The 11,730-nt window shown below is 39.7% G+C and overlaps 1 protein-coding gene across 1 annotated transcript; it reads left to right on the plus strand.

Moving 5' to 3' along the window:
• The first annotated feature begins 4,029 nt into the window (after positions 1-4,029).
• Positions 4,030-9,064, plus strand: LOC101549954 (mitochondrial fission regulator 1-like). Its single transcript, XM_055124439.1, has 2 exons — positions 4,030-4,084; positions 8,421-9,064. The coding sequence occupies exons 1-2, from the start codon at positions 4,030-4,032 to the stop codon at positions 9,062-9,064; spliced, it is 699 nt and encodes a 232-aa protein (XP_054980414.1).
• Positions 9,065-11,730: the final 2,666 nt, after the last annotated feature.

The following is an 11,730-nucleotide window of genomic DNA, read 5'->3' on the forward strand; positions in this document are numbered from 1 at the left end:
TCAGGATGGACTTTTTCCAAATGAAGAGGGACATATGGAAAAATGACTTCATGAAAATATGTTCAATCATCAAGCAGATGAAAATCAAAACCATAATTGGATTCCCTTTCACATCCTTTGATATACTTATAACAAAAAGTCTTATCAAAAAGTGTTTATGAGAATATAGAGAAATTCTAATTCCTAGACTTTTCTGGTGAGAATAGAAAATGTTGCATCTAACATGTTTAGTACTTCCTAAAGAAAATAAATTAAAATGGATTTACTACATGCTGTAAACATGCCATTGCATCAATGATAGTTTTACTAAGAACTTTTCTTTGCTCCCTTATTTTTTAATCCCTTAATATCTGGGTCATAAAGAACATGGTGAAGAACAAATGACTGTCAGTTGATGATACCCCCTTTTTATGTATGTGGGGCTTAAATCAAATCCAGGGTTTTGATTATTACTTCAGACTAAACAATATAATTTGTAAGTTAAAAATTTGGTGAAATTGTGTGGGTGATGATTTGAATGTTCTTCCTTTAGAATAATAAATTTTCCACTATAAAGATATGAAGATTTTCTTCCAAAGGACATATTGGAAAGTACAGTGGACACAGAAATAATACATTTTAACTTTTTTGTTATGAACATACTTTTACAGTAAGTTCAGTGCCCCTTGCTTTATGACAACATGACTGAGAGATAATTTACCTATGACTTACCAGTTTTTCTTTGTCTTGAGGCCAAACCCACCTCTGCTCAGGGCTTACTTTTGACAGATCAGACCTGGCAGTGCTTGAGGGACATTGTGTGGTGTGGGAATCAAACAGGGGTTGGTTGCATGCAAGGCAAGGCAAGTGCTTTACCTGCTCTACTCTTTCTGCAGCCCCCATCACCAATTTAAAGCATATAATGTTTTCCAGTGTTCTAATACACTAACAGTATTGTGCAACCATCCCGCAATCAATTTGTAATTGCTTAACATGAACTTTCCTCCTGTTTTCTTTTATATTACAAGGCTTCTCAAGCTCAAATCTCTTGACATGGTAAGCCAGATCATTATGGATTGCCCTCTGCATCATAGAATGTTTAGCAGCATAGTTGGCCTCTATCCAAATGCCAGTAGCATAACATCTGCCCCCTTCTAACAAAGAAAAACTTTACACTTTGCCAAAAGGTGACTCTTGCAAGAGCCACCAAGTATTCTTCCCTGACTAAGAAATCCTTGTTGACATAGAATGTGTTTTCTTCCAGCTAAATCCTTCTTCCATGTGAGTGGGACTTGTAGAAGTTAATCACAAAGAAACTTTATTTCTGTGTCCTACTGTGCTTTGTAATATGTGTATTGGAAGAAAAATTTTATTTACTCCTGGAATACTTTTAAAAAGTATACTGAAAGCCTGGAGAGATAGTACAGGGGTTAAGGCTCAAGTGTTGCATGTGACCAACCTTAGTTCAGTTCTTGGCATCACAAGGTCCCTTGAGCGTCTACCATTGTAGATGTGAATGCGCCCCACCGTCACTCCAGCACTCCCAAGGTGGTCCCAGCAATCCCAGTCACTGCCGGACCCTAGAAGCAGCAAGCAAAATAAATTTCACAGAAAATATTTCTGTTTGTCAAAAATATACCTACTTTATCTGATTAAACTTTGGGGGAATGACCCAAAGAAAAAACTTTGTGGGTTTTGCTTTGATTTCTGTTTTTTTTTTTTTTTTTTTTTTTTTTTTTTTAGTAAACAAGAAATAAGTGCCCTTGGCTTACTCCTGACTTTGTGGACAGGGATCACTTCTGGCAGGTTCAGAGGGCATATATACTGCTGAGGATTAAATCCGGGTCAGCCTTGAGACAAAGGCAAGTAGGTGCTTTATGCACTGGACTATCTCTCCAGCTCCAAAGACAAAACTTGAAGAGATGATGAAGTAAATATTCATTACAACTCTAGATGATACCGGATAGAATTCAGAACCAATGTCAAATTTTTAATCATTATTCATGTCTCTGGCAAAAAATAATTAGGTAAAGAAAATTTGGGGTGCAAAGAGAAATCTGTATTTAAAATTTCTACATATATGTACTACTTAACTTGGAAAAAATGATGTGACGAGTGACTAAGTTGTGAATTTCTTATTGTCCCTCCCTACAGCCTTTCTGGCCACGATGTAACTTATCACATCACAGGTTTCCCCCTTGAAAATGAGCAAATATATTATAGAAGGATTTTTAAAAAAATAAAAACTAATATTTTATTTAAAAGTAAACGAATATCTAAGAGTATAAAAATCATAAAACTAGGAGTTTAAGGAGTAAGATGTTTGTTATTAATATTGGTTAAATTGCTATTTTATTAAAATATTGTTAAAGGACACACCAAAAAAACAATTCACTTGCCTACCACATCTCTGTGACTACAGGGTAGTCAATCATGATAGTGCTCGGAGGACCACATGGGTCACCAATTCCCTTTACTTAAAGAGAAAAAAAGGAGAAATGTCTATACTCACCTCTTCCAGAGAAACTCAACATGAATCTTTCTCCTGAGATAAATGCATCAAAGATTTGTGGTATATATACACAATGGAATAGTATGCAGCTCCAAGAAAGAACAAAATCATGCAATTTGCCGCAGTATGGATGGAACTAGAGAGTGTATCGTGCTGAGTGAAGTCTTTGAGAAGGAAAGGATAAATAAAGAATATTTTTTCCTATGTGGGACTTAAAGATACACAGAAATATTATAACAAAGGACCAAAAAGGAGCACTGATCCACATAATTTGAGCTGGGGAAGAAGAGTTGAAAAGGAAGGTGGGTATATTGGTGATGAGTGTGGTATTTGGATTTATGTACATGAGAAACCATTCACAGTATTATCAATCATTAAACAATTTAAGTTTAAAAGTTAAGAGCCAGTATTCAGACATTCACTTTGACATTCATAAGTAAGGGTTTCTCTTGCAAATCACTTTAAAATCAGCTGCCTAAATACCTCAGAATTAAATCAACTCTCATTTTATCATTCTGTTCCATATTTAACAATGTTATGAATGGTCCAATAATTTATGGCAAGTTTCAGTTGGTAAATATTATATAACTGTTTAAAAACGCCCTTTGCCCACATCGTCAAAGGGATCAGGCTCTGCCAGCCAAAATTCAGTGCCAAGGCTGAAGCCAGACATCCGCTGCTGCTGCAGTTCCACAGTGAGCCAAGCTGCAGAGATGCGGGTTTGTCCCCAGGCGCTCCAGAACAGAAGAAGTCCCTGGTGGTCAACGGAGGACGATGGCTCACAGCCCCGCATCTCCATGGGCTGGTGTTCGCCTGTGCTAATCCTCCAACTAATTCTGGGACCGCAAAACAAACAAACAAACAAGCAAAAAACAAAAAAAAAAAACTGGTCTTTGAAGAAATGCTCACAGCGTAATTTAGGTGGTTTGAGAAAATGCTCTAATGCCAGTTGTAATGACTTTTACTTTTAATATTATATATGTAGTGTTATATATATGTACATATATAAAACTAGAAGAAAATGTATTTATCTTATTTGTATGTCCAGATGGTAATTTCCCCCTTTTTCAGTATAGTTGAAAATGGTTGCAACAGTATCCACGTTTATGGTCTTGATGTATAAAATGACTGTGTCTCTTCCACCATCAAAGTGCCCAAAGCTCTCTACCACTGTTCTTTAGACTCCCTCTTTTGTCTCCCCCTTCCCTTTCTGCTCTCAGGCTCCCTCTATCCACTCCAGCAGACTTTCTTTCTTTAAAATCAGTTTTGGGGGCTGAAGAGAGAGTACAGGGTAGGGCACTTGCCTTCCTTGTAGCCGACTCCAGTTCTATTCCAAGCCCTGCATATATTCTCTGCAGCCCTGCCAGGAGTGATCCCTGAACACAGAGCCAGGAGAAAGCCCTGAGCACCAATAACTGTAGTCCCCAAATAAATCAATAAAAAAAACCACAGTGAACTAATTAAATAGTTTTAGGGGGTACTTCCCCAGTGGTGCTCAGGACCCGAGAGTCACTCCCCATGATACTGGATACTATGGTATGGACTTGAGTGCTCAGTTGCTTGGTTCCAGGGAAGTGGTGTCTCTAAGTTCAGGTATGTTGGGGACCACCAGAGCTATACATGGTAGTGCTCAGGGGATTATACAGTGCCAAGAATTGAAATCAGAGCCTTGTATATGTAAGGCACATCTTTAACCCTTGGGGCTATTTTCCTAAAATATTTTTTTTCCTCAAATATGCTAACATAAGCATGTTTTGATTTTTAATGGGAAAATCCTATAATAAAACGAGATGCTCAAACCATAGTCATATTCACATTTTCTTCTTTAAAATGTTCTTAAGGCCCTCGACCCACCCTCGGCGCCATCTTGCCACATTCAACAGAGAAGCAGCCAGGCATTCTGGTGAGCAACTCGGCCGGAGAAATGCTCCGGACCCAAATCGGGGCCAGCCACACTGGGGATCCGGACGGAGGAGGTGCAGCCACAACACCTTCTCCAGATGGAGCCCTGGCGACACTGAGCAGCAACTAACACGGCTCCGGGATGCGGAACTGGGACACATCCGAGCCGCACGGCCGTGTTAGCAGCCGCTCGACCTTTTTTAAAAACTGAAAACATACAATCTTTTAATGGAAAACTAATTATCAAATGCTTCCTTAATAGGGCTATCTTTTTTGGGGGAAACTTCCACAACTCTAGTGAGTTTTGTGTTGAAATATGGAACGTAATCAAAGTAAAGAGAAAATGAAGTGAAATTCATCAGTTATACAGTTGGGGGTGGGGGGCGGGGGATGGGATGGGGGTATACTGGGGATTTTGGTAGTGGAATATGGGCACTGGTGAAGGGATGGTGTTTGAATATTGTATAACTGAGACATAAACCTAAAAACTTTGTAACTTTCCACATGGTGATAAAAATTAAAATTAAAATAAAAATTAAAATAAAAAATTAAAAATTAAAATTAAAAATAAAAATTAAAAATTAAAATTAAAAATTAAAATTAAAATAAAAATTAAAATAAAAAAAGAAAATTCAAAAAATAAAAAAATAAAAATAAATAAAATGTTCTTAAAACCTATGTAAATTAGACTTCCCCCCAAATATTTTGGCTCTGCTTGGGTCACACCCAGCGATGCTCAGCAGTTACTCCTGGAGCTGCACTCAGGAATTACTCTTGGGGGTGCTCGGTGGACCATATGGGATGCTGAGGATCAAATTTGGGTTGACCGCATACAAGGTAAACACCTGCCTTCTATACTATTGCTTCGACCCCTTCCCCCAAATTTTAATCAATATTTTCTTTCTCAGAGGTCTTTTTATTGTTTAAGAGCAAAGTAAAGAAACCAGAGAGGTAGTACAGAGGTGAAGGCTCCTGTCTTGCATGCAGCCAACCTGGGTTTGATGCCCAGAATTTCCTATGGTTAGTCCTCCAGGAGTGATCCCTGAGCACAGAAGCAGGAATAAACCCTGACCATCACGAATATTTCCCCCACAAATAAAAAGAGCAATGTCCAAAATCCTGTTATCATGTAAATACTGTTACTCAAGGTATTATTAGAGAGAACAAAATTAGGTTGATAAATTCTGAATTTTTTAACCATAAAGTTTATACCTAAGAAAGCATTTAATCTGGTTCACTTTCCTCCAGACTATAGAGATCGATTGATTCTGTCACTCAAATTTTGAAATAAGCTATTTTATCTTACAAATTACACACTGAATTTAACATAATCTTGCTCAGAGTTCAGCACATGGAAAGCACTTCAGACATTTTTGTAAAATTAATTACTGTTCCTGGAAGATAGAATAATTTCTTTTGAAGTAGGTTTCTAATCTTTATTAAACATAATATTTAAGTGTTCAGCATGATTAATGACATGTGTTAGTTTGTGTGTAATGTAAAATTCCATTTCTCAGTGTAGTATTTAATGATCACTAATCTACATGGCAATCATTTACTCTGATTTAAAACAGGTGTTCAAATCTTGAGTTGAAACAATTGGTTTCTTAAGGGAAAAAAAGTTCGTTAAATTTAGAAATAGTGTTAGTCATCTTCTCATCACCTATTTTATTTATTATTTATTATAATGCTAATTTGCACCTGAAATTGCTAATTTTACTCAGGAACAGAGCCATATGGACTAAACTTAGGCACCAGAGTTCCAAAGAGATTTAGTGTTTTCTTCAAGTCCTGGCAGGGACAGAATCTGGCTGACCAAGGAGGAGTGATAACCCCTTATAAGCTGACTAGTCTTTGTGAGGACCCCAGTGCGCTTGCTGGCTATAAAGATATGGTTTAGTTACTAAATGTCACGTGAAGACTATAGGGGCTTGGCTTATTTGCTTGCCAGGAGTAAGTACTCTCCATAGTTGTCTCTGGGCCCTCTATAGCTCAGATCTTTGCTGTAAGTGGATGGACCTCTTCTCAGGAATTTGTTCTCTATGTCTGTTAGTAAAGAGAGGGGGTTCCAATATGGTGTCTACTCCAGCTGCCATAAGGAAGGTTTAGAGATGTCATCAGATGGTACTTGTGGGCAAATTTGTCCTTGGTTAATATATGATAGTTTCTTCCCTCCTGTTCACATTATAAATATAGAATACTGCAGTTGAGGTGCCAGGTGCTAGGCAGAGACCCCACATGCTGATTAAATTTCTCACCTTAGAAGTAATGTTTAGTGTTGTAGCTTGTTGCTCTATAGTGGGGTTTCCTGGTGAAAGTATCTCTGCTCTCTGCCTGGATGTGGTCCTTTTATTTCTGACTGTGATTTGCTTATCATCAAGTTGGTTAGTGTTCTGATACAGCCAATTTTTGGTATGGGTTTTCTGGCATTATAGAAAAGGTAAACATTGGTTCTCTCTGGTCATCTTGCTCTCTTGTGTACTTTTCGATGGAATGAGGTTTAGTAATCTCAATATATAAGAACAAGAAGAAACCTCCAAATTCCAATCACCTTTCTAAAACTTAAAATGTTTCTATGTACCAAAATAAAATATATCAAGCCACTAGGTGTATAAAATCAAGTCCTTAGGGTATATTTTAGTTGAATAAAATTAAAACTATAAGGCCTGAGAAGATACCTAAAGTGCTTGCTGTGCATGTGGAAGGCTGGTTTCAGTCTCTAGTACCACACAGTCTCTTGAGTACCGCTGGGAAAGCACCCTGAGCACTGTGCAAGTAGTAGTACTCAGGCATCACCAGGCGTGAACCTCTCAACATAAATAATTAAAAATAATAAATAACATGCTTAAGAAACGAAATTAAAACTGCTCATGAAGGTTGTGATTCTTGGGTTTTAGCCCAGTGGAATCTAGAAAAACTAAATTTGATTATTTTAAGAAGAGGTTTTTGAGCCAGAGAGGTAGTACATAGGTTAGGGCACTTGCCTCAAATGTTGGCTGACCTCAGTTTGATACTTGGCACCACATATGGTCCCCTGGACCCCACTAAGAGAGAGCCAGGGATCAGCCCTGAGTACTGTCAAGAGTAATCCCTGAGTGCAGAGCCAGGAGAGAACCCTGACCAAAGGTTGGTTGTGGCTCAGAGTCCTACCAATTTCCCAGCTAAATTTTATTATTGTTCACTCAAGTTGAGAAAATACTGTCTTGATTTTCATTTGTGAGTATAAAAGTAGCACACAAACGCTATCTGTATCAGAACTCATTGAGCTTTATAAAACTCAGTTTTATAAAGTTTGTGACAAGGGCCAGGAAGATTGCTCCATAGTTGGAAGCCTGCCTCATGAGTGGGGTGGAGAAGGCAGCTGCAATAGAGAAGGGATCACTAAGAAAATGATGGTTGTGATGGTTGGAGGGATCGGTTGGGACGGGAGATGTGAACTGAAGGTAGATAACGGACCAAACATGATAACCTCTCAGTATCTGTATTGCAAACCATAATGCCCAAAAGTAGAGAGAGAGAATGGGGGAATTGTCTGCCATGGAGGCAATGGGAGGGTGGGAAAGCGGGGGTATACTTGGGAGATTGGTGGTGGGAAATGTGCACTGGTGGAGGGATGGGTGTTTGATCATTGTGTGATTGTAACTCAAACATGAAAGCTTGTAACTGCATCTCACGGTGATTCAATTAAAAATAAAAAATAAACATCATCATCATCATCATCATCATCCTTTTGATCATCGAATTTCTTGAGAGGTCTCAGTAACGTCTCCATTCGTCCTAGCTCTAAAATTTTAGAAGCCTCTCTTTACTTGTCTTTTCCAGTGGTGCTGCATTGGAGGCTCTTTCAGGGTCAGGGGAATGAGAGCCATCATTGTTACTGTTTTTGGCATATGAATATGCCATGGGGAGTTAGTGAGGCTCTCCCATGTGGGCAGGAAAGTCTCTCGGTAGCTTGCCAGGTTCTCCCAGAAGGAGAAGTAGGCTATAAAGTTTGCGGCCGTGCATTTCCGGGAGCTTGGTTTTATAGTCAGGAGTGACACACGGCCCCTGAGGCACCCCTGGAAACCCAGCCCTCTGATTGTTATGCAACACAATGCCTCAGTCCCCAACCTCTGTGGATCTGAGGAGAGACTCCTGGCCTTTAAGAAGCCAGCCCTGCCAGCCCTAAGTTGCACCACAGAGCTCCAGGATGAACTGAGCCACCTTCCCAGCCAGATTGCTAAAACAGTGGCAGCTGATGCAGCTTTGACTTCATTGACTCCAGATTTCTTATCTCTAGGAAGTTCAAATGTCTCTTGTCCCTTACCTTGTTTTGGATCCTCATTCCACTCTACAACTTCCTTTGTCATTAGTGACATCACCGAGGAGACTGAGGTAGAGGTCCCTGAGCTTCCATCAGTCCCCCTGCTCTGTTCTGCCAGCCCAAAATGTTGCAAACCAAAAAACAAAGCTACCTGCAGCTCATCTGAAGAGCATGACTGTGTCTCTCTGTCAAAAGCCAGCAGCTTTGCTGATATGATGGGGATCTTGAAAGATTTTCACCGGATGGAACAGAGTCAAGACCTGAACCGGAGTTTACTGAAGGAGGAAGACCCTGCTATCCTTATCTCTGAGGTCCTCAGGAGGAAGTTTGCATTGAAGGAAGAGGACATCACTAGAAAAGGAAACTGACAGCATTCAGCTTTTCAAATAAATAAATAAATAAAATAAATAAAAATCAGAAATATTCTTGTTAAAAAACAAAACCCTCAGTTTATGCCTAAAACTCAATAATGAAGTATAGAATTTCCAACAGTTGAACCAAATAAAAGAAAAATAAACTTTGAGACTACAAAACCAAGTAGTTGGTTACCAAAGGGGAAAGAGGACGAGGGGTGAATAAATCTACGAAGGGGGTAAATGTATGGTAAAGTATATAATGGTATTTAGTGGCAAACTTCATGGATAGACACATGCTGATTCTCAGTGACACACGCCTAAAACTTCAACTTAAAAAACTAATTTTATACATTAAAACATACCCAAAACTCTTACTGTACTGTGAAGTGCTGCTTCAAGTGAAAAAATAAATAAAAGTTTAAGTTTTAAATGTAGAGCTTCCATAGTTTTTCCAACCACCCGGCGATGCACAGGGGTTACTCCTGGTTCTACACTCAGGAATTATTCCTGGCGGTGCTCAGGGGACCATATGGGATGCTGGGATTTGAACCCGGGTCGGCCGCGTGCAAGGCAAACGCCCTACCCGCTGTGCTATCGCTCCAGCCCCACCAACCATTATTGTTTTAAAGAAAGATCTTCTTGACTAAAACTGCCAGTACTTGATTCTATACTTTTAATTAGTTATTATTTGGACTACTCCTGGCTTGGTGCTCAGCGATAATTCCTGGCAATGCTAAGGGGATCATGTAATGCCAGGGACTAGGTTCTGGTATATGCTACAAACTTTTGAGCTATTGCCCTGACCCATTTTTTAAAATTTTTTTTTAATTGAATCACCGTGAGAATAGTTACAAAGCTTTCAGGATTAAGTCTCAGGCATACAATGATCAAACACCCATCCCTTCACCAGTGCACATGTTCCACCACCAAGAACCCCAGTATACACTCTGTCCCACGCCCCCTTCCCCCCTGCCCCCCCCCGCCTGTGTGGCAGATGATTTTCACTTTACTCTCTCTTTACTTTGATGACATTCAACGTTTGGACAGAAAACCCACTATCATTATTTGGAATTTTCCCCCAACAATCAGACCTGCCAAAAAGGCATCATTTGATAATTTGTTTTCTATTGCTGATAATGAAGAGCATATGATTTGGGATTTCTGGTATTTTAGTAATTAAGTCCAGAGTGATTTCTTCCAGAAGCTGCTGAGTTCTGAAATTGGTCTGTGTGCCTCTGGGATCATGGCCGTTGACGAGCAGAGGAGCCGTTTGTGGGCAGCCAGTCGGGGTCTCGTCTGGGCGAGGAGCAGCTCCGGTACCGCACCCCCATCCCAAGATTTCCCATGTACCCCACTACTGCAAACTCGTACCTCTGTCCAAAGGGCTCTGAAAGATGGCAGTCGCCACGTCCCCGCTGCCGAAAGGAAAAGCCAAGGGACAAAAACCTTTCCCCTCCCAGGGCAGCACAGGGCTGTAGCTTAGTTCAGAGTCTAGAGGCATTTCTGCAAGAAGCCACTGGGTTCCGAAATTGGTTTTTGTGCCTCTGGGATCATGGCCATCCAGAAGCAGAGGACCCATTTGTGGGCGGCCACTCAAGGTCTCGTCTGGGTGGGGAGCAGCGGCCCTGACCCCATTTTGTACTTCTTAAATAAAAAGTCATCAGATGACTTAAATATATAGTCATCCCAACACTCCTGAGGGTATTTCCCGAGCATAGAGCTGGGAGTAGCCTCCACTCCAGTTCTTCCCTGGAAAAGTCTAAGAGAAAATGGAATCTCTCGACTCTAGGCTTAAAAGAAAATTGGCAAGTAGAACTATGCTATTTTAACATTGGGACTATCAGTAATTATATTCCATTCATCAATGCCCTCAATTTTTGCCCATGACCTTTTGGTTTATACTCTTGATCTTTTGGATGGCAGAGGAGAAAAGATTGCAGTTGCAATCTTACAAGATTGCACCAGTTGCAATCTTACAAGATTGCACCAGTTGCAATCTGTTTGGAAAATGGTTTATTTGTTTCTCAAATTGTTAAATATCAAACTATCACATGATCAGAGTCCACTCCAGTCCACCTGAAAGCAAAGACTAGTACAGGCTGAACAGATTCTATTACATCAATGTTCATAGTGGCATTATTAATATCATTTATCTTTTGACAACAGTCAAAAGATGTTTTGACTATAGAAAGATGTTAACAGGAGGAGTTGGAAGGAGGTGAATTATTGGTTCGTGGTTATGGAGTTTTGACTGAGAATAATAAAAATATTCTGGAAAGAGTGATGAATTATGTACTGATAAATGATAAAATTAATACCTATTTCTTGCATAATTTTATCACAAAATGATTTTTAACATTGTAAGATAATTTCCAAATTTGGGGCCAGAGAGAAAATTCAGCAGGTAAGGCACTTGCCTTGTACATGGCTGATCTAGGTTCTTCCCACAGCACCACACCTGGTTTCCTGGGCCCTAGTAGGGATTATTCCTGAGCAGAGTCAGTAGTAAGACTAAGTATTGCTGGGTGTGGCCCAAATCCTCCTCCAATTACTTTTTTAAATCTCTGAATTTGTTTCCATGCTCCTCACATGTGCCTGTATTTGTATCTTTATTCTGGCCCCTTTGCAATTTCAACTACATCACAGTTGTGACCTAACTAATAGAAATTATGGAAAGT

The sequence above is a fragment of the Sorex araneus genome, chromosome 2 (assembly GCF_027595985.1).
Source record: "Sorex araneus isolate mSorAra2 chromosome 2, mSorAra2.pri, whole genome shotgun sequence".
Lineage (NCBI taxonomy): Eukaryota > Metazoa > Chordata > Mammalia > Eulipotyphla > Soricidae > Sorex > Sorex araneus.